At 48.0% G+C, this 21,534-nt stretch overlaps 4 protein-coding genes across 6 annotated transcripts; 2 read left to right on the top strand and 2 right to left on the bottom strand.

Moving 5' to 3' along the window:
* Window positions 1-72: 72 nt before the first annotated feature.
* med20 (mediator complex subunit 20) lies at window positions 73-1,672 on the top strand. Its single transcript, XM_084464889.1, has 4 exons — window positions 73-128; window positions 460-605; window positions 800-1,053; window positions 1,146-1,672. The coding sequence occupies exons 1-4, from the start codon at window positions 115-117 to the stop codon at window positions 1,365-1,367; spliced, it is 636 nt and encodes a 211-aa protein (XP_084321015.1). The 5' UTR covers window positions 73-114; the 3' UTR covers window positions 1,368-1,672.
* Window positions 1,673-1,976: 304 nt separating this feature from the next.
* Window positions 1,977-9,510, top strand: usp49 (ubiquitin specific peptidase 49). Of its 3 annotated transcripts, none has more exons than XM_084464013.1 (7): window positions 1,977-2,019; window positions 3,444-3,536; window positions 3,717-5,243; window positions 5,893-6,091; window positions 6,377-6,485; window positions 6,682-6,887; window positions 6,991-9,510. In XM_084464013.1, exons 3-7 carry the CDS (start codon window positions 3,783-3,785, stop codon window positions 7,092-7,094), a joined length of 2,079 nt encoding a protein of 692 aa, XP_084320139.1. In that variant the 5' UTR covers window positions 1,977-2,019; window positions 3,444-3,536; window positions 3,717-3,782; the 3' UTR covers window positions 7,095-9,510. The 3 variants fall into 3 exon arrangements, with proteins under 3 accessions (XP_084320139.1, XP_084320140.1, XP_084320141.1); XM_084464014.1 differs by lacking the exon at window positions 1,977-2,019 and adding an exon at window positions 2,045-2,177; XM_084464015.1 differs by lacking the exon at window positions 1,977-2,019 and adding an exon at window positions 2,126-2,254.
* Window positions 9,511-11,614: 2,104 nt separating this feature from the next.
* Window positions 11,615-16,227, bottom strand: tmcc2 (transmembrane and coiled-coil domain family 2; the record flags this gene model as incomplete). Its single annotated transcript, XM_084464471.1, has 7 exons — window positions 11,615-11,914; window positions 12,532-12,667; window positions 12,814-13,043; window positions 13,131-13,547; window positions 13,983-14,420; window positions 15,690-15,793; window positions 16,221-16,227. The coding sequence occupies 7 exons, from the start codon at window positions 16,225-16,227 to the stop codon at window positions 11,615-11,617; spliced, it is 1,632 nt and encodes a 543-aa protein (XP_084320597.1).
* Window positions 16,228-17,741: 1,514 nt separating this feature from the next.
* cdkn1a (cyclin dependent kinase inhibitor 1A) lies at window positions 17,742-20,268 on the bottom strand. The gene is made up of 4 exons (XM_084464467.1): window positions 20,155-20,268; window positions 19,390-19,674; window positions 19,149-19,344; window positions 17,742-18,715 (listed from the first exon to the last, which is right to left on the bottom strand). The coding sequence occupies exons 1-4, from the start codon at window positions 20,155-20,157 to the stop codon at window positions 18,660-18,662; spliced, it is 540 nt and encodes a 179-aa protein (XP_084320593.1). The 5' UTR covers window positions 20,158-20,268; the 3' UTR covers window positions 17,742-18,659.
* Between the last annotated feature and the right edge of the window lie 1,266 nt (window positions 20,269-21,534).

Genomic DNA, 21,534 nt, shown 5'->3' with positions numbered 1-21,534 from the left:
ACAGAAATAGACAGATTAGTACGTATCATGTATTTTCAACCGGAAGTCTTAACCCGGAAACATTTTGTCATAAAATAAAAAAAATAAAGAAATACATCGTTGGCCAAAAAAATAATGGGGGTGACTTGGTAAGTTCAGGTATTTTGTTTAAAATGTTGTATTATATTACGTATCTGCTATATCCTATATGTGGTTTAATTGTAACCCTTCTTATTTTCCCTCCCACTTGCTTCCGACATATTAAAGCGTTGAATTAAGTACTTCATTCAATCGCTTTCTGTAACGATACAGTAGCAGAGAACGCAAACAAAAAAATACCTAACTACTACTAACTACTAGCATCCTGGATGAAATTTGAATAAAATACCCATCGTCAGTGATGCTTGTGACGATTTAGCTGCCAAGTTATGCATATGAAACGAAACATTTTACAAATATACTGCTCTTTGTTTCCCCCAGTGTGTGTCAGGTACCAGTCACAGAGGGGAAGAGTGTGCAGCAGACGGTGGATGCGCTGCACAAGAAACTGGAGCAGTTGGGTGCTGTGAAGCAGGGGAGCTTCTGCGTGGACTGTGAGACGTATCATGCAACAGGAAATGTCACAGGTACTACTCTATACATTTGTCCCAGATTACGTGCTAGAAATTTACGACGTGTCACCGAAGTTAAGGTTTTGTCGTTCAAAATAAACCAAGACAGCCATTTATGTATTCTGCCTACATAATTTGTGTTTTATTCTGCATTTCATGCTATTACACTGCACTAATATCACATGGCTTTTTTTTGTTGTTTTTTCCAGGACAACCTACCAAACTTCTATATGTAATGCACAACTCTGAGACGCCGTTGAGTTGCCATGCCTTGTTTGAAGGGGGACCCTGCCTCACAGCTGATGGAAACTTTGATGTCCTCATGTTGAAGCTGAAAAGCCATTTCCAGAATGCCAAGGCGCACAAGGTGGAGTGCCGTGGATCCAGATATCGTTACTGCGACTTCCTGATCAAAGTCGGCACGGTGACCATGAGCTCCAGTGGAAGAGGGATATCTGTAGAGGTGGGCAGTTGACACACTGATGAAACATTGTATTATTGGTCTTCTCTAACCACTGACACTTATCCCTGACCTATTTGTTGCTGTGTTTTCAGGTTGAGTATTGTCCATGTGTGGTTCCAGGGGACTGCTGGAATCTGATGAAGGAGTTCATGCAAACCTTCCTAGGCTCCAGTGTCCCAGAGTGGCCAACCGTGTTCACTAGCAAGCCCGAAGGCCTATATGCACCGGCAGACAGTGTGGACACGATGAACCAGTACCTTGAGCTGTTCAACAAACTGCGGAAACAACCAGTCCCAGGAAGCAACGTCCGATGAGGCTTCAGCTGCATCACATTTTTGTAGTTTGGATTCCCGTCCAATAAATCAAAAGGGGTCACAGACAGTTTTTCAGGAGTTTTGGAATCACTATGTCTCTTACATTAAGGAAAGACCTCATTGATGACCAAATCCTCTGAGAAGAGGGTTTTGTCTACATTAATTTTCAGTGGGTGTGACGTGACTGGTTACTTAAGAAAATAATACTTGTTGTAGTGTCAAATGTTATTGTCATAAATATTTTTTTACAAAGCCAGACTTTTGTGTAATTATTTAATATTTTTTGAAAATGCTTTAGTACTAATCTTTTTTTTTTTTTAAAGCCTTTACGGAGGTCGAATGATGGATACAACGTTTTCTAAATATTCCAATAAAACGAATCGCATGATGTGAGCAAATCAAATCATTGTGTTTACTATCGGTCCAGTGGCGAGACGAGCCAAGCACGCCGAACAATGTCAGTCCATCCTGCAGCCTGCAGCAGCAGCCCACAACACCGCGGCCTGTTGTTCCGCCATTCCGCCAATGAGAGCGTGCTGCTGCCGCACAGCCAGCCCAATGAGAAGGGCTCTGGGTCCGAGCGAGAGTTCAGCTTCTTCCATCTGAGAAGGGGGACAACAATCGGCTCTCCTGCACCGTGCAAACGGGGATGGTATGTTAGCTCTTTTCCCGGTATACCGATACACCGTTATCGCTTTAGATGATGCATTGCAGAAAAACCCGTAGGAACGATTTTGCGGAGTGAACGTCAACGTTGTGAACGTGTTCGTCCAACACGCAATTCGCCGGCGATGTAAGAGATGTTATAATGTGAGTTAAGGCAGTCATGTTAACTTGGGATTGTCCACAGCCAACACGCTAGCCTTGAAGAGAGCTGCAGGGTTCGGGTGAGCTCATTATACTAACGTTAGCTCGATGGTGGTTCAAACTGTGTTGGGATTAACCCGGGGATCCGTTTTTAAACCAGCAAACTGCACCAAAATGGTATAAGCGAAGACCCGACCGAGGCTCGTTGTTAGCGACCTGTGCTAGCACGAAGCTCTCGGGGGTCGCCACAAACCAACAAAGTTGTTGAATGTTCCCCGAGTGTCTGACTGCTCTTTGTTCTGACTAAGCGGTGTTGGTGGGGTAGCTTAGCATAGCCACAGCGGACAGAGATTTAGCCAGACAGCTATTATTTTATAAGAAAGCAACACACGGTCAGTGTGGCAATGTGGACAAAACGAAGACAATGTTAAACGTCGGCTACGGCGCAAAAATCGCACAACCCGTGTTGTTATCACGTAGGTTATTGCAGACACTGGATTAGAAGCTTGTCATGCTGCTGATTCAGGATTCTGCCACTGTTATTTGTATCAGGAAGTTAAATAAACATATTTGAATTTAGTTGGCAGTACAAGTATGTATTTAAAAAGGTATGCTTGTACAGAAGTACGCAATGTGCTGGTCTGCTGCACACGGACCGCGACCTCCAGAGCCATACAGCGGATAATTGCACTAATTAATACCACCAAAGAGAGGCCAAACGCAGAAAGCCCTGTTCATATCACAAGTTACTTTGATTGGCTGATAATTGATGATTAAATGATGCGTTATCATGACAAAGACATTCTTTCACACATACCTGAAACATTCCGATGAGGAAAAAAAAAAGTAAACAAATATTTAATAATTTATTTTCAACAATGTTTCAATGATTACATATTTCCATTTAATTTTATTTTATTTATATCACTAGCCTACTACCGGTAATGAGTTAGCCTGGATAATGCATCTTGTGCACCTCTGCCGGTTTGGGCAGGAAGAAGGCAATTATTTTTGATCAGATTATGCAGAGATCGGATCATTAATTAACTTGATGAAATTGTAATCCAGCTCTTAACTATTTTACAATTAAAATATATTAATCTTATTTTCTGTGAATATTTTTGTTACAGTTCATTACAGGGGGGGAAATGGCAAAGGCTGGCCAGATGTCTTCAGCAAAATACTCCACATCTATTGCGTAAAATGTATTGGATTTACTCTGCAGATTTTATATGCAAACCTTGACCCTTTTCTTTATGTATCCTACAGCTTAAATCTTGAAGGATTAGCTGGTATTGTCTGAAGCGAAAGTTGACGTGGATAATCAAGCTGAATGCTGCCGTTAAGAAATTTACAGATGAGGTAATATTAAACGTTGATTTATTTATTTGTGTGGTCACTAATCAGATTAAGTAAAATAATCACGTCCTCAATGTGTCACTGTAAATTCTTGTGGTTTTGCTGATATGGCTCCATATCTTGTAAACATCCTACTATACTGCTTCTAACGGCGGCGACGTTTGTCGTTTCCACCCGACTCAGAATGAGGTGCCGCTTGGCCCAGGGACGCGCGTCCTGCCGCTGAAGCCCAATGCGATCGCCCATGCGATGGATCGTTGTAAGCACGTGGGGCGCCTGCGCCTGGGCCACAACCACTCCATCCTCAACCCTCAGAAATGGCAGTGCGTGGACTGCAGCAGCACCGACTCGCTGTGGGCCTGCCTGAAGTGCTCCCACGTGGCGTGCGGGCACTTTGTGGAGGAGCACTCCCTCAAGCACTTCCAGGACTCCTGCCACCCGCTGGCTATGGAGGTGCGCGAGCTGGACGTCTTCTGCTTCGCGTGCGGCGACTACGTGCTCAACGACAACGCCGAGGGCGACCTCAAGCTCCTCCGGGGGGCGCTGTCCACCGTGCGGAGCCCCGGCCGCCGCTCGCTGCGCTCCTCCGCGGGAGGGGAGGGCGGCGGCGGCGGCGGTGGCGCGCTGCCGGCGGCCATGCAGCTGGCGGTGCGCCACCGCAGGAAGGCCCTCCTGCGGACCATGCTCTGCCGCTGGATGGGCCGGCGGCAGGACCTGCAGAGCCGGCGGGAGCACGAGGTGGAGGAGGAGAAGGAGGAGGTGCGGCGGCAGCGGCGGGAGGTGAAGAAGAGGCTGCTGGAGGAGCTGGGCAACGTCCCCCCCCGCAAAAGCGCCCGGCTCCTGACCCAGGGGCCCCGCTCCACCATAACCTTCATCCCCCTGAAGTTCCGGGACCCGCCGGAGCGGCTACCTCCTCCCCCGCCCCCGCACCCGCCCAAGAAGCCCCCGCCGCTGGCCCTGTCGCGCAAGGTGCCCCCCAGCGGCCGGGCGGTCAAGCTGAGGAAGTTCCGCTCCAGCCGCACGGCGCGGCGGCGGCGGCTGGCGCCGGGCGTCACGGGCCTGCGTAACCTGGGCAACACGTGCTACATGAACTCTATCCTGCAGGTGCTCAGCCACCTGCAGAAATTCAGGGAGTGCTTCCTCACCTTGGACACGTGCGAGACCGAGGAGCTGCTGGCCAAGACCGCCGCCGCCGCCGCCCCCCCGGGGGTGAGGGGCGTGGCGGGGGGGCTGGTCAGCGAGGGGGGCGGCGCGGCGGCGGCCACTGCCGCCGCCGCCCTGTCCGCTTGCCCCCTGGGGCGCATCGGGAAGGCGGGCTGCGTCCCGCCCGCGGGCAGCAAGGACGGAGCCCCGCCCGCCCTCAGCGCGGCGGAGCTGGTCCAGGCCAAGGCGCCGCGCGTCTCCACACGCCAGCAAATGTCGCTGTGCCACGAGCTGCACACGCTCTTCAGGGTCATGTGGTCGGGGCGGTGGTCCCTGGTGTCCCCCTTCGCCATGCTGCACTCGGTGTGGAACCTCATCCCGGCGTTCCGGGGCTACGACCAGCAGGACGCCCAGGAGTTCCTGTGCGAGCTGCTGGACAAGGTGCAGCAGGAGCTGGAGTCGGAGGGGTCCAAGCGGCGCATCGTCATTCCCATCACGCAGCGCAAGCTCTCCAAGCAGGTGCTGAAGGTCCTCAACACCATCTTCCACGGGCAGCTACTCAGCCAGGTAGGCACTCTGACCGGCACCGCGACCCTCCAGGACTGGAACTGGCATTTATTTTTTGGGCTCTCAGTATTTAGAGGTTCTTTTTTTTCCCCCATGTTTTGGTACTTTGAGTGTACTACTATGTTTGGAGATACAACAGGCTTCATAGTCAGACGGGTTGAGGAAAGTTTAGTTTAGTCGAGTCAATTCTAATTCTTCTTTCCATGAAAATGGTACTACTCATGAGATCTCATCAGATTTGAATGCTGCATAAACTGATTTGTGTTTGCCAGAGTGCACACATAACAATCCTCAGCTGTCTGTAAACAAACCGCCAGCTATCTTCGTGAGCTATCTATCATGATCCTGTGAAGTATGGATGTCCCTCTACTACGGCTATCGGCAATCCCATTTCACTCACAGATTGAATTCAGCCCCTTTTTTCAGTGCATCGCCTATAGCAAGACCATGGCAGGATAACAAACCATATGGTGTTGGCTTTAGCAAACCAGAGAGCCCCAGGACATAATGAGCTTTACCTACTTGCACGGCCTCAACGACTTGGTGACATAAAGATAGCATAATGCCCACTGGCCGCTAAAGTCCAGGAGAATGTGTAGGAACAAAAGGATTTTGTCTTCAACAATCCCTTTCTTGTTCAACACGACAGGTGACATGTTTGTCCTGCAAGCACAAGTCAAACACGGTCGAGCCCTTCTGGGATCTCTCCCTGGAGTTCCCCGAGCGCTACCACAGCATAGCAAAAGGCTCGGCCTACCAGCGCAGCTGCACACTCACAGAGATGCTGGCCAAGTTCACAGAGACAGAGGCCCTGGAAGGCAACATCTACGCCTGCAACCACTGCAACAGTAAGTGTGCCGCCGCCGCGCCTACCGTGCCCGTCGGGAGCACTGTGAAGAGAGCTGGTGACCTTGTTTCATAGCATTTACGACGCATTAACAACCGACCAAAGCTTTAGATTGAACATTTCTCCTTTATCGTCAACGTTGTAATCTGTTTCTCAAACTTTTATTGTTGTTTGGGTTTATTGTTTTTTTTTGTAATCGTTTTTCGCACACTTAAACGACGGCGTGTTCCCCACGGTCTTTGCTTTTTCCTCATTTCCTTTCTTCTCTCTTGTTGTTCTTCTACAGAAAGAAGACGCAAGACTTCCCACAAACCCCTGGTGTTGTCTGAAGCCTGCAAGCAGCTGCTGATCTACCGCTTACCTCAGGTTCTGCGGCTCCACCTGAAGCGTTTCAGGCGAGTCTCCGCCGTCAGCCGTCACCTCTCCGTGAACTATGCTTCTGTGGTCTAAAAAAAAAAAAAAAAAAACCCTGGGCTTCTCACAATTAAAGTAGCTCATCGCCTGTCACATTTCAGAAGGCTAATCTTAGCGCTAAGGCTAATTAATCCTGGGGGCTCTAATGAGAGTGTGTGTGTGTGTGTTTCGGGACAGATGGTCGGGGCGGAACCACAGGGAGAAGATAGGCGTCCATGTGGCCTTCGACCAGGTTCTCAACATCAAGCCTTACTGCTGCACGGGCTCCGGCCACGCGGTCCACCGGGGGGGCTACACCTACGACCTGTCTGCCGTGGTGATGCATCATGGGAAAGGCTTTGGCTCAGGGCATTACACCGCATACTGCTATAACACAGAAGGAGGTAAGGGGGAACACATGCTCTGTACATATTGGCCGGCTGTGAGCTTGGACGGTGATTTTTTTAAATTTTTGTTTTGGTCGCTTCTTCCCCCCCCCCCCCGCAGCGTTCTGGGTCCACTGTAACGACTCTGAGATGAACGTGTGCAGCGTGGAGGAGGTTTGCAACACTCAGGCCTACATCCTCTTCTACACCCAGAGGTCTGGCTAGGCCGGGCGCTCCGAGGAGGAGGACCACTGGAGCGGCGCCGCGGCCCACGGCTGCACTTTGGGCGAATAACATTTCATTTTTTTATTTTTATTTTTATTTTTTATTTTTTCGAAATCAATGGGCTAGAAGAAATGACAAGGTCACGAGGACACGGTCAAATCCTTTTTTTTTTTTTTTCATAGTTATCTGAAGATACAACCAAAAATATTTGCAGACGATACCCAATGAAAACGTAGTTTATCCATCTTTGGCTTACCAAAGAGATGATGGTGGTCCGTATTGTACCGAAAGTAGATTGCCCACTTTGAAGCCAAATTGGCTGAGTTATGTTGTTGGCGTCCCGTTTAGCATATTGAACTAACACTTCCTAGACCGAGAGGGAAGGGTGTGTGCGGAGAGGACGGGGGGGCCGACCTCATTCCCCCCTCCGCCTGCGGTGGGTCCAGGCTTTAGTGAACCACGTCCATATCTATTGAGTCTGGGGCCCAGCGGGCACGCCCATGTGAGAGCCTTTTTACATGGGAGGGCAATATTGATTCTGGACCTAATGAAGACATTACTGTGGAGGTCTTTGTGCAGAACAGGCGGAGGACCGACGATGATCCGAAAACCGTGACTTCATGTGATTCTAAGCATCGCTGGCGTGCGGTTTCTGGTCGGGTTTCATCCTCGGCCTGTAGTGCAGAACTACCGTTCAGAACCAATGTTGCCTCCCATTTAGTTTTTTTTCTTTAATGGGCCCGTGTCATTTTGACTGATCACATCGCTGATGGGCCGGGCTCTCCGCGTCCATCAGTGGAAATGGAGCGCATGGTTCGTAATGGCTTTCATTTGTTATTCGCTGCCATTCCTGTTGGAAAATGTGTGGAAAAACCACGCACTTACGATGACCAGCCATAGGTACCGTTGATACGAACAATGTCCTAAGACATTAGAAACCGGCACTTTAGAATGCATTCTCTTGCACTCTATCCATGGATAACCGCATCCCATTGGCCAGAGCAGTGGTTCAGTGGCTTTTTTCTTTTGTCAGCGCCCCATTCCGTTAAAAGAAGTAACGTCGCAGCCCGGCCCCCACCGCTCCCACTGTACTCGGTTCGGAGCGGTTTGCGCACACAAGCGCGCACACTTTCAACGTTTCCTAGGTGTGGGTCATCTCCGCCATATGATCGGATGACCCGGATTACATAACTACTGGATCATTCCGGCTCAGTTCCCGCACGGCCACTATAGCGTTTGACGCAGTCTTTAAATGGGATTTAATGGGTTTATTTACGGCGCTCGTGGGCAACACATTTGTAGTCGTTGGTTTCGCCCGGGGTTTGTTTCTATACAGTCTGTGATTGAGCTTCCTCCGCCCCCACCCTCCCCTCCTCACAACAATACATTACATTCTCTGTTCCATCCCATCTCCCTTTGCCTCCCCTGCAGTATCTCTGCGTCTCACATAGGGAAACACTGGGCCAGTGAGTGTCACTCCATGGTTCTGCTTGGAGGTTTTTTTTGTCTGTCAAGCTCTTATAGTAGTTTGTGTTTTGGTTTTTCCACTCGTCAACATGAATGGCAGCAGATGGCATTATGTTGAATGGCCGTTACTAAATCCATCCGGTTTCACTCTCTCTATACAGCGGGAGTTTCCAGTTATGAGTCAACCCTACACCAGAATGGTCCTTGAGTTAAATCATTGTGAAAAGTCATCCCCAGGGGTAGTTTGAGTACTAATCCATGTGTCGTATGTGTTTGCATCTTGTACTCTCCTCAATTGTACTGCTGTGACTGAATACTGTGTCTTAGCCTTGAGGCCTTGGTTTGGGCTAACATCAATGGAAAAATTGATTTATAGATTCTTATTTTTTTTGTTTGTTATTATTTGTAATATCCTCTGATATGTTTGGCGTCTGTGAGAATTGGGTTTGAGAGTCCAGGCAGGCTGCCCTGTGGAGGAGGTATCGTTGCAGGTCCTATCTTTGTGATTGTTGGTTTTCCAGACACCCAACTCCCTGGCAGCTCTCTCTTCTGCCCCGATTGAAACGTTAGACCGGTCTGGCCCGGGCTGCACCTCTGCGCCATGCGCAGCGGCTCAAACAAGGAGACGGGCAGACCATGACGTGCTGAAGAATGTTGTTTTTTTTGGAGATTATGGGTTCCCATTACTTTCCAAGTTGAGCACCTGAAAGCAATATATTGTACGTTTTTAAATCTCAACGGGAAATTAAGATACAAATCAGGAATCCTTCGGCTTGTAATACAATGTTTTTTTTCTACTCTGCTGTTTCTATCAAGTTCTCTAGAATTTGAGGTAATCAAGAAAAACTGTTAACGTATTTGATACGAGTCGAATGCGAAGTACCTTTTGTGAACTCTATAAGTTGGAACAATCTAATGACGATGAATGTCTTACTTTTTAGTGGTCAGGTATGGCCCTTCCACTGGCCCCATGTCCTTACGTTTTGTCTTGTAAGAAAACTGTAATAAATGTAATGGTCTAATGGTTCTTGCCTGAAGATAGTTATTAAAAATGACAAAAGAGTATTGAAATATTCTGCGTGTGCATATGTTGTGGGCACTATACGGCGTCCGACAAAAGATTCCATCATTAGATCATGTTCACTTTTCTAATAAACACTGTCGTAACAATGTCAAAAATACTCAAAGATATTCACACATGCATGTAGACTGATCAAGCAGCCACACCAGACATGCATCCCTGATGAAGCTGCAAACCTCTTTAGTTTGTATCATTTACATATGCAATCAGAAGTAGTACTGTCTTGCCAGTCCTCTTTAACCGGTTTTGCGCCATCACTGCCATTGATGTCAGGCAAAGGCATAATCCTCTGGATTAGCAGAAGGATACCCAGTTTATCTGAAGTCACCCATTAATCCCACTGCTCTAATCCCCGCTTTAAGATTCAAACCCAGGTCTATAAGTAAACCGAGATTCTTGGGATATTGGGTTTTAGACATTTAACTATGCAATTTAAGATTTTATTTTTAATTTGTAGTGCTGAGTAGATATCCTTTTTATGGGTAAAATGAAACAAAAGTATTTTAACCTGATAAAACTTACTAATATGTTTTTCTATTCTATTGAGAACAAAGAATCAACATCCACCGCCTTTGAACCACAGTAGTTGCACATAGCACCAGTGGCTGATGTCTTCAATCAATGCTTTATTAAGAACTCCACATGAAGCAAAATTAAATCATGTACATTCTTATGGACTACTGGAAGCATCTTATTAGAACTTATCCTATAAGAAATGCAAAATTACTTTGGCTTGTACGTTAGCATTTACAAATGTGCTTCAGAAAACGTGTGAGCTATATGACGTTGATCATTTTAAAAAGTAGAAAGCGCCCTCCTGCTTTTCTGTTCTAACACAAACCTGTGTGAGTATTTTTGTTAGTGTGTATTTTATGCAGGATACTCTATATAAATACAGATACCGCTGCATTTTTCCTCCAAACTAATGTAAGAGATGCAAATCTTAAGGTGGATAATATAGTATATTAATAAAACCTTATAGCTGAAGCTATATTCAAGGTCGATCTAATAAGAAACTCTTTATTGAGACTCAAAGAGTAATTTTGCAAACTGGATACAAACTTTGATCCAATTATCTGACATGCCAGTGTAATAAACTAATATAATACTTGCAATCCTATAATACGCTATTATAACAGCATTTCTGAACAGAAAGGATCTGAATCTGTATTCTTTCCGCAGAAATGTATCTGGCTGTTGAAAGTCATATATTGAAGCACACAGAAAGGACAAAATGAATGCATTTGAAAGCACAGTTTCAACACCAGGACTAGATGTGTAGAACAGGAGTGTAATAGAGTATACATCGATGAATTGAGATACATGGCATTTCTTTGTCCTGTTTAATCTTACAAGAGAAATTCAGGAACTTTATTTAGCAACAGGATTTCAACTCATGCTAACTTGGGGACATGCATGAGCACTCCACATTCATTGAGAAATCCTCTGCTCCCTTGGTACACAGCAGACTCTAGCCTTAACAGAAAGGTTTTCCACGCGTCTCATGGCATTTGGCTCCGGAGAGATGAATCTATCAGAGAATGAATTAATCCTTAAAAATAGATCATCCTCACTTTGTCTTTTCTTTTTTGCCATGTCACGTCGAGTGATTCACATCAATATATTAGAACAAGTGGACAAAATGGTGGCTGAACGTGGCCAGGCAGCTTTTTTCCTTTCTCTTTATTTAATGGTCCTTGTCTTTGTAAACATGAGAGTCCCACTTTCGACACACAATACAATGTAGTCCGAGCGTTTTTTGGTCCATGAAGTTCAAATGACCCCTTTTTCAAATCCCACGGAATTTGTTTCAATCTTCACCGTGTCCCTAACCCCTCAGAGGGGCGTACCTAGGGGTCTCTCAGATGGCAGTCTCGTCTGTGTGTGTGTGTGTGTGTGTGTGTGTGTGTGTGTGCGCGCGCGCGCGAGTGTGTCCTGTGTGTGTGTGTGTGTGTGTCGTGTGTTTGAGCGTTCAGCCGGGCAACAACCACGGCTCCCAGAAGTCCCGGTGCTTCCACAGGACGAACAGCAGCAGGGTGAGCAGCACGGTGGCGGCCACCCGCGCCCGCGTCTTCATCAGCGGCGTGATGAAGTTGGCCACCGTGGACACGAACACCAGCAGCACGGCCATGAGGGCCAGGATGACGTTGATGAGCTTGCCCAGCAGGGCGCGGGCGTTGGCGTTCTCCACGCCCTCCAGCTGCACCACCTGCTGCTGCTGCTGCTGCAGCTCCAGCTTGGTGATGCGGGTCAGACACGACTCCACGGCCTCCTGGGGACACGGCGGGACGCCCCCGTGTGACACGTACACACAGACACAGACACAGACAGACACAGACACAGACACAGACAGACACGTACACACAGACACAGACACAGACACAGACACAGACAGACACAGACACAGACACAGACACAGACAGACACAGACAGACACAGACACAGACAGACACAGACACAGACAGACACAGACAGACACAGACACAGACACAGACAGACACAGACACGTACACACAGACACAGACACGTACACACAGACACAGACAGACACAGACACAGACAGACACACACAGACACAGACACAGACACAGACAGACACAGACACGCACAGAGAATAACATCATTACATGTCGTTTTATGTATCCAAGTGGCCGATCGTTGTGTAGATACAGTATACTGGTTCAGATATATTTCATTATGAGAAGAAGAGAGCGGTTTAGTGCCTTGCGCAAGGGTGTATACTGGTAGGTTGGGCACATTGGGGGAATCAAACCCAGTACCTTCCCGTATGGAGTGTAAACTACTGAATAAATAAACCATTGAGATGAACTTATTATCTATCATGTTCTAATTCTCTGATGGACTTTCCAATTTGAGCGACTCTCCTACCTGTATGTCTCTGGCCCGCTCGTAGGACTGATAGGCCACCTTCTCCTCCATGCTGGCCAGCTCCTGTTTCAGGTTGGTCATCTCGTTCTGGTGCAGCTCTGTGAGATCGTTCAGCTGCTCCTCCAGCCGCTCGTACCTGAGCACAAACACCACGTCGGGTCATGTGAAACGCAGGTGAAGTCAGAAGAAATGCGTGTCGTTATTTTACAAGGAACAGTTACAGCACCGTGCATTGGGGGTGAGACTTTGGCTTGCATGACGCGTGTACACGCCGGCTCCTACCTGTATCCCTCCTCCTGCAAGCACCGCGTCATGTAGGAGTAGTCGCTCTGCAGCTGGCCCTTCATGTCCTCGATGGCGTCCTCCATGTGCGCCTGGCCGGCCTTGATCTCCTGCAGGCCCTCCAGCAGGGCGTCCCAGGAGCTGTGCACGTGATGGTGGTGGTGGTGGTGGTGTCCGTCCAGCCTGGGGCTGCCCAGCGTGGGCCCTAACCCCGACATGCCTCCCCCTGTCCCTCCTACTCCTCCTCCTGTTCCTCCTCCTCCTCCTCCTCCTCCTGTTCCTGTACCTCCTCCTCCTGTACCTCCTCCTCCTCCTCCTCCTCCTCCTCCTCCTCCTCCTGCGCCTCCCGAGTTGCTGCCTACTCCGGATACCGAGCTGGCGGAGGAGCAGTCGTCGTCGCTGCCGTACTTTGGGCTGGAGACCAGGGTGGCGCTGCCGCTGAGGGCCCGCGGGGTGAGCGCCGCGTCCTCCGAGGTCCCGCCCACGCCGTCCTCCAGCGCGTCCTTGAGGTGGGCGATGTTGTCGGCGCTGCCGAACTTGTGGCGGATGAGGCTGGCGAACTCCCGGGGCTTGGAGACCACCGCCGTGTGGGTGAACGCAGACACGCCCCCTTTGACCCCTTCGACCACGCCGCCGCCGAAGCCGCTGATTCCCGCTCGTACGTTGGCGCCCACGTCCTTCAGACCCTGTTGCATGTCCCGCAGGACATCCTTAGGCTGCCGGGCCGGTCCGTTCTGCGGAGGAGAGGGATGGCCAAAGGTAACACCGTGGAAAAACAACAGACTAATAATGTGGTGTCGGTGTGGTGAGCAGTGTGTTAAAGGCTGCAAGTGGGGCTCAGGTCTTCAGCCTAAAGAAACTCAAGAAAAGCAATGTGTTGCACCCAATTATAATCCCAATCCAAATGTTTACTTTTAATAATAATAATAATAATAACAATAAATGATAATAATACATTTGATTCATAATAGTGCCTTTCAAAACTCAAGGACGCTTGAAGGACACCAGGATTTTGGGTGAATCCTCCAGTGTGCTTCTTTTACACGTATAAAGGATGTACGGTACGAGATGACAGGAGAACGTGCATGCTCCTTTTACTTGTCACTAGGAGCCAGGAAGACACACACACACACACACACACACACACACGCACGCGCGCACACTCGCACCTGCTCGATCTCCTTCAACTTCTTGTGGTAGTGCTCGAGCTTCTTGTGCAGGTGAGCGATGGTCTGCGCCGACTTCTGGTTCTTCTTCTCAAACACCTGCTTGATGCGCGAGGCCTGCTGCTTGTCGGCGTTGTGGGCCAGCTTCAGGTACTCGGCCACGTTGTCGTCCCGCGCCTCCTGCTCCACGCGGATCTGCTCGGTGATCTTCAGGATCTTCTGCTGAAGGTGCTCCAGGGCAGCGCGCGTGCGCTGGGGTTCCACGATCCCCGGCCAGCTCTCGGTCCCGCCCGCAACGCCGGCTCCGGACGCCGCCGCCACCACCGCCGCCGCCGCCGCTGCTGATGTCCCCGCTGCGCCGTCCACGCTGATGTTGGTGTCAGAGCCGCCATGGCTGGTGGTGGGAGGCAGTCCTAGAGTTGTCACCTCACTCTTATCCAGCTGTGGAGGGAGACGGGGGGGGGGGGGGAGGGAGAGAGAGAGAGAGAGGGAGAGGGAGAGGTCAGGTCAGGCCCCTGGTTGCTTTGATACTAGTGGCAGGTTTTATTGATGTGTGTTTGGAATGTATGTTACGTTTTAGGACTACATATAGCAACGTGCACTGCTGAGTGTATAATCACTGTGGAATCATTCATTCCACTGTGGAATGGATTCTGTGGAAACATTCACGGTGCGACCTCAATCTGTTGACAAGCCAACGGTACACGGAGCCATACTGCACAGCCAAAGCGAAGCTATACCATCGAGGATGTATAGGAATACGTTAATATTGACCTGGTACATAGTCGATATGTGGATGTCCCTATGAGGATGTCCATTAACATTATTACTATGCCCTGTACATGTATCACGTTCAAGCTTTGAACAATATGCAGTTTTCTTTTTTCGCAGAAATGTATCATGAAAGTTGTGTATAGAATCACACGGAAAGACAAAAGAACGCATTTGAAAGCGCAGATTTAACAACAGGACTAGATGTGTAGAACAGGAGTGGAGTTGAGTATAAATTGATAATTAGGATACACAGCATTTTTTGGTCCTGTTAAATCTAACGAGAAAAAAAATCAAGAACTTAGCAAGAGGATTTCAACTCATGCCTACTTGATGCATTTCAATACATGTTTGAGGACTTTTTCTACAGGCAATAAAAATGTAACGTCCCCCCAACAAACAAACAAACAAACAAACACACACTTCCGTGCGTCTTCAATGCCTCCACACAGCAGGTCTGCCGGCTGTCATGCGTGTGTGTCATGCGTGTGCTCTCAGTGTGTCTGTGGTGCCATGGGGATGGGTGATTCGTTAACCACCCTCCGCAACCCAGACAGACGTCTGAACAGCGTAATCAGAGCCAGCCGACAGGACCTCACACAGACCAGTGACACTAAACACCTCCCTGGAGCTAATCCCTCCACCCTGCATTCTACATGGCATCTGATGCCCGGCCGCGCGATGCAGGAGTGTCTTTGTGCGAGGTGTACTTCAAGTTAGAGAGAGAGAGAATTAATGACTGCAGTCCCTCTCAGTTAGCCATCTAAAGCCACACGTCGACATAGCGACAGTCCCGTGTTGCCCTCATGCAGAATGCAACTACCTTGTCAGGCATGTAACGCAAAGGCAAAAAAAAAACTCATTCACGTATGTTTTGAATCAACACAGAGACAAGAAAACCAACACAGATGATTACAGACAGCAATGGCCGATGCTCACATCCAACGGCGTTGGCAAAACCACAGGCTGAGATCCATGATGGTTTAGACGCTCTGACGCCAGCGCAGAAGCGGAGTGGAGATGGTGATGGAGGTCACAGATGTCTGGGGAACCAACAAAACAAAAACAAAAAAAGACAAGAAAAATAAGAGAAGAGGGATGGACCTGTGAGGGTGAGGGGGGGGACATACGGTACGACACCACGGGGGGGGGACACATACGGTAGGTAGGTCTACGACACCATGAGAAATGAGAGGCTGGCCGTCCACAAACACGAGCACTGAGGCCAAACACAAAAAGGACGAGCAGGGAAAGCAACAGAGCAACAATAGATAAAATGAAGAAACGTTACCATACTGTTTAATCCAAGGCTGGCAGTGCCATTGCAAGTGTGTGTCAGAGGCCCATCGTTTCCTCTGTCTCCTCCCCCCCTGCCGGCACTCACGCAGGAGCCCGCCCCCCCCTCCCCGGCTGAGAGGTTTTTCCCCCTCCCCAATGTCTGCCGTCGCTATCGCTCCACTACATCTTCACGCTCCATTGTGGACGGGCAAAGATGTCTGCAGTCTCCGCCGTGGCACTCCGCTGCACTCCGCTCCGCTCTGCTCCTCTCCTCTTTGTATTATGTGGCGCTTTCCCTCTGCCTCTGTGTCCCACTCTCCCGCCCTTCCTCCCTCCCTCTCGCTCTCTTCCCCTCTCTCTTTCTCTCTATCTGTGTGTGTGTGTGTGTGTGTGTGTCTCTCTCTCTCTCTCTCTCTCTCTCTCTCTCTCTCTCTCTCTCTCTCTCTCTCTCTCTCTCTCTCTCTCTCTCTCTCTCTCTCTCTCTCTCTCTCTCTCTCTCTCGCTCTCCCTCCCTCCCCGTGTTTCCTTTCTAAATGCAACTGCTCGCCGTCCTGCCCTGTAATGGATGTTGGAGCTGAGGGACAGATGATGGAGGAGGGTAAAGGGAGGTGGGGGGGGGGGAGGGGGGGGAGGGAGGGGGAGCTTAGCGCATGCGTGCGCTTTGCCTTTCAGCTCAGGCCACGGTTGGGAGGCTGGGAGCCGGGGGATGGGCAGGGTGGGGTGGGGTGGATGGGATGGGATGGGAAAACCGCAGAGCTTGCGTCAGGGCCTATTACAGCTCTTTTTATCCCTTAAGACCCCCCAAATAAATACCCATGCATGATCCACTGGGACGGGTGGGGATAGCTGGGCGGTGGCGGGGGTACAGACTGCAGATGGGCCCTGGTGGGACTCTGTGGCCTGGTCCCAATATGTGAATCATATCTTCTCCTTTTATTGGACACTGCTGCCCTTCATAAAGGCAGCCGATTTAAATGGCACATTAAACCAGGGTTCATGCATGGATAAACCAATGGAAGACTCAGAATTGAGGTTCATGCTCAATGTGTCTGGTAGATGTAGACAAGATCTGTAACTCAAGGTCTGGGCTATAGCAAGCAGGCTGAGGTTTAGTCAGTGTGATGTTATTTATATTGTACATGTGTTGTTCATGCCAGACAAGTGGGAATCAGAGCCAGAATATTTGCCATTTAAGGGAGCACCTGTTCACACACATTCTACCAGAGCATCCTTCAGTAAATGTAATGTGGATGTAAAGGCACACCAGTCAACGATATCATCAACAAGAATCTTTAATTTACATTTCCTAGAGTGATTTGGAATTCACGTAGAAATGTACACAATGGAATAACAATAGACATCTCTCAGAATAAATAAACATATATATTTTCATCTCTTTAAACATACAACACTGTGTAGGACTTGGCCAGGTTTTCAAAACAGAAGTGCAATTTTGTTTCATGGGGAAATGTTTTTTTTAGATGCGTCATTTTTGGGCTTTAAATGTGTAAAAGCAGTTTAAATTCAAGATTAAAGATTAGCATTTTCCCCCCCGGCCCCCCCACCCCGCACAGATTACCCAAACCATCAGATAGCGGCTATAGATTAAAGTCAAGAAGTGACATCCTGTTTCGTTTTGAGGCAGATAAAGACACATTGTGTGTGTTTCATTTCACTATAAAAAGTGTTTCAAAAAATAATAAAAAGTTTCCAAAAAAAAAAAAAAAAGGTTGAGCTGAGAAAGAAAGAAATAAAGAAATAAATCTGATGTGAACTGCACCACAATACATCAGAGTACACAGATATATGTGCACTGCTGTGTATTATATGATACTTGCTACTTAAAATGCTATGATCGATTCAATCGGGAATAATAGACTAACCTATACTAAACTAAAATACACTAAAATACACAAAGACAGGGTGGTCTCTTTAGATGTCCACGGCTTGATTTGGGTGACCACATTAATTTTTTTTGTCCAAGCAGAGTAAATGGACGCTCTTACGTCCATGGGGACACAGGAAACACGCCGATCAAGATAGAAAAAGACACACATTAGGAAGATTTAACAGGAAGGGCTGGGAAAAACAATCGGAAGGATTCAAGATAGTCGTCTTGTCACCCTATGATACGCCAGTGAAGAAAAGGAACTTACAAAGTGTATAAGTGCCATAGGACATTACACCACATATAGCTATGTTAATTAACACAATAATTCCTCACTGACACTCCTCCAGCCGGTGCCACGATTAAAACATGGTTGTGTCTCTGGCACAGTACAGTAGAGTACAGTAGATCTGTGTGAATCCCTCTTAGCCGTATGAGGTATGTGTCTGATGACGTCCATCAAGTGGCAGAGATGAAACAATATCTCCCCTCCCCCCAGAGTAGAAGGAAACAACGAAAAGCAGTACATTGTATGAACCTCGAGTCACCACAGACATGACACGTGTGAGTAGGTTCCTTATGTCCACGTCCTGTTTCGTCTTCTTATGTACGAGCCCTTCTCAAGAGTCATGACAGTGTTCAGAGTCCTTTGCGGGAGCGAAGGTTTTTTTTTTTTCCTGAGAAAAATAGGATCGGAGTTCTCTGGGAATACCGGCACGGCGACGGGAAAAACCATGCCAGGATTACTGACCCGACTTCCGTGGCGTTCCCACCACTCGCCTCTTGGCCTGATAGAAATCTGGAGACACACGAGAACAGGGGAGGATGCTGTGTTAGTACAGTAGTGCAGCGGGTATTTCACACACCCACACACACACACACACACACACACACACACACATCAAATCATCATCATATTCAAAGATTCCAAGGTTTTTATTTGTCACATACTCATAAAGGATATGTAGTGAAATGTTTGTGTGACAAACTCTGTTTTCTTTGCTTAAAAAATAATAAAATACAATAAAATAACAATAGAATAAAATATAATAAAATACAATATAAGTTTGAACAGAAATGAAGAATATTATAAATATATGTAAAATTAAAACTGGATAAAGAGGGAGATGTACAAAATGTATAGTGCAACATGGCCAGGGTTCAAGTGTCACCGCTCAGGGGGAGGGGGGGGGGGGTTGAGCGCTGGGGGGGGGTCCCGTCCCAGGACCTACCGGTGATATTGGTCTGTTTCCTCTTCAGCTTGACGTTCTCGTCCTTCTCCGGCGTCTTCTCCACCGCCGCCGCCGCCGCCGTGCTCGGGACCCCCGCGTCGTCGTCCGTGACGACGCACTCCCCGTTGTTGTGGCGGGACGTCCCAGCAGCGCTGAGCCCCGAGAGGGCTGGCCGTGCTGTCTGTCCCGCGGCCCCCCCTGACGCCCTGGGCTCTTCCTCCTCCTCCTCCTCCTCCTCCTCCTCCTGCTGCCGCCGCCGCTGCTCCGAGTCCAGCAGAGAGGGCCGGTACAGAGGAGGCACCTTGGCGCTGGGGATGCCCTCCCAGTGGAAGTCCCCTCGCTCCAGGGGCCGGTCGGAGACAAAGTCAAAGCCCCAGCGGCGAGAGGCCTCCTCCAGGTCCCTCCGGAGGGCCGCCTGGCAGTCGGCCCGCAGCTGCTGGCGGTCCACGGGGCCGAACAGGCAGCGCTGGGCGGGGCCTTTCCTCAGCAGGCCCGGGATGGGCGTGTGCGTCTCCATGGTTCTACACTGCGGGAGGAACACACACCGGGGAGGAGGACAGCATGGGTGGGTCGGGCCGGGACGGATAGACGTGTCACGCGGTGTCATCACCCAAAACCACAGGGAAGCATTACATCAGCCCGCCGTGTGTGTGTGTGTGTGTGTGTGTCAGACGGTGGAGGAAGGAAAATGGCAGTCAAGAGAGTAATAATAGTCTCTATAAATAGAAGAATTGCACGTCATGTCATGTTTGATCGTAAATTCAAAAGTATAAACAGAGAGGTTATTTTATCAGATAATGAAAGTATTAATCATTTTAAGGACAGTACAGCCTAGTACTGATAAATTAAAATTAAATGATGGCCTATCATCTTGGTTAGAGTAAATGATTTTCATAGTCAGTAATATCACACATCAATGTCAGTGTGTTAAATCAAATAAGGATCATCACTGTTAGTTAAATTAAATAAACCCACGATTGTCTGAGTAAAATTAAATAAGGCTTACCATTTTCTACAAGCGACCTCAGTGCAACTCAAGTGTACTGTAACTCATGAGATGTACAGACGGCGGGTCTACTTAAAGCCTAAACACAAGAAACTGTGAGTCACTGGACCCTCCCACCTTACGGCCAGACAGAGAAACATGTCTGAACATAATCTCGGAAGACATGTTACGACTAGTCAACTTGTCGCTTGTCGAATAAACCACTAGGTGGCAACGACGCTCGGAAAACTTCTCCCGAGCTGCTGCTTTTCACCCATTTTATACAGTCTGGTGTTCTTTTATATTTTGACTAATGCAATGAAAGACATTCATTAGGACAGGTGTGCAACCTATTTTCAGAACACTGTAATGCATTATCTTTTCAAGATCTGAAATATCTACTATATAGATGATATAGATCAGGGATGGGCAACTTTCATGATAAAGAGGGCCACACTTTTTCATAATCCCCATCAGAGCCCCATCCCCAACATGACTGCGCACTTCAGCTAATCGGATATGAGAGAAGCTACAAAATAATAAAACAATAACAAAATATGTGTAGATATATGTCTGTATCAGTGGGTTTTTTGTGGGTGGGAGTAGTCATGGACGGGGTCCTCCCCCAGAACATTTTCAGTTTGGCGGATGTGATTTCCTGTAGTCTGGTGCATTTTGGGGATGGCCACTACCTAAAAAATCATTCTGATTAATTGCCTAACTATGTTAATTGAACCAACATACATTAATTTCATATTTTCCATGCTCAAATGCATTTTTTTTTTTTACATGTCTATACTCGAAAAATACAAGTTTGTTTTAAAAGAAACAATAGCCGCATGAGTGATTAGTCTTTTTTTCAGTGCAAAGAGCTCACATGCATCAGTCAATGATGGCACAAAACTGCAAAACAGTGGCCCAACTTTAAGCGTAACAACTAGCATTATATTCAGTGCAGTTGTAGTAGTTGTAGTGATGACTTAAGTTGAAATCTTTCATGACTGATATTGTTTCTAAGCAAACTAGACATATTGGGTTGCCTTTGAATTCTATGAATCTTGACATCTTTACTATTTTTTATTAAATTTACAATTATCTGCAGGCTGCACTGAGCGAGGATGCGGGCCGCCAGTTGCCCATCCCTGATATAGATAATAGTATGTGTCCTCCAGTTATAAACCTATTTGCCAGCCTGCGACTCCTAGAGGGCTGGAATCGACACTGCAATGCTTATATTATTTAGGATAAGGGCGGATTAAAACTATTGAATTGTAGTCCTACGAATAACATTAAATTATGTAGTCAATCTTAAATCCAAATTTGAATTGTAAAATTAAAAAAAAGATGTATGCATACAAATAGGCCTACTGCATAACTCACTGGAAAAATACAGTGGAGTGG

The sequence above is a fragment of the Micromesistius poutassou genome (genome assembly GCF_964030765.1).
Source record: "Micromesistius poutassou genome assembly, chromosome: 2".
Lineage (NCBI taxonomy): Eukaryota > Metazoa > Chordata > Actinopteri > Gadiformes > Gadidae > Micromesistius > Micromesistius poutassou.
The sequence above is the reverse complement of the archived record's forward strand: the minus strand, read 5'-3'. Positions and strand labels throughout refer to the sequence as shown.

Bases quoted from the DNA above. Each gene is read 5' to 3' on its own strand.
- usp49 (XM_084464013.1), top strand. From the start codon at position 3,783: ATGGATCGTTGTAAGCACGTGGGGCGCCTGCGCCTGGGCCACAACCAC. The intron at 5,244-5,892 runs GTAGGCACTCTG...TCAACACGACAG, and splicing joins ACGGGCAGCTACTCAGCCAG to GTGACATGTTTGTCCTGCAA. The intron at 6,092-6,376 runs GTAAGTGTGCCG...GTTCTTCTACAG, and splicing joins CGCCTGCAACCACTGCAACA to AAAGAAGACGCAAGACTTCC.
- med20 (XM_084464889.1), top strand. The intron at 606-799 runs GTACTACTCTAT...TGTTTTTTCCAG, and splicing joins TGCAACAGGAAATGTCACAG to GACAACCTACCAAACTTCTA. The intron at 1,054-1,145 runs GTGGGCAGTTGA...CTGTGTTTTCAG, and splicing joins GAAGAGGGATATCTGTAGAG to GTTGAGTATTGTCCATGTGT.
- cdkn1a (XM_084464467.1), bottom strand. The intron at 19,345-19,389 runs GAGGAGGAGGAG...AGGGCGTCAGGG, and splicing joins AGCGGCGGCGGCAGCAGGAG to GGGGCCGCGGGACAGACAGC. The intron at 18,716-19,148 runs GTAGGTCCTGGG...GTGTGTCTCCAG, and splicing joins GAAACAGACCAATATCACCG to ATTTCTATCAGGCCAAGAGG.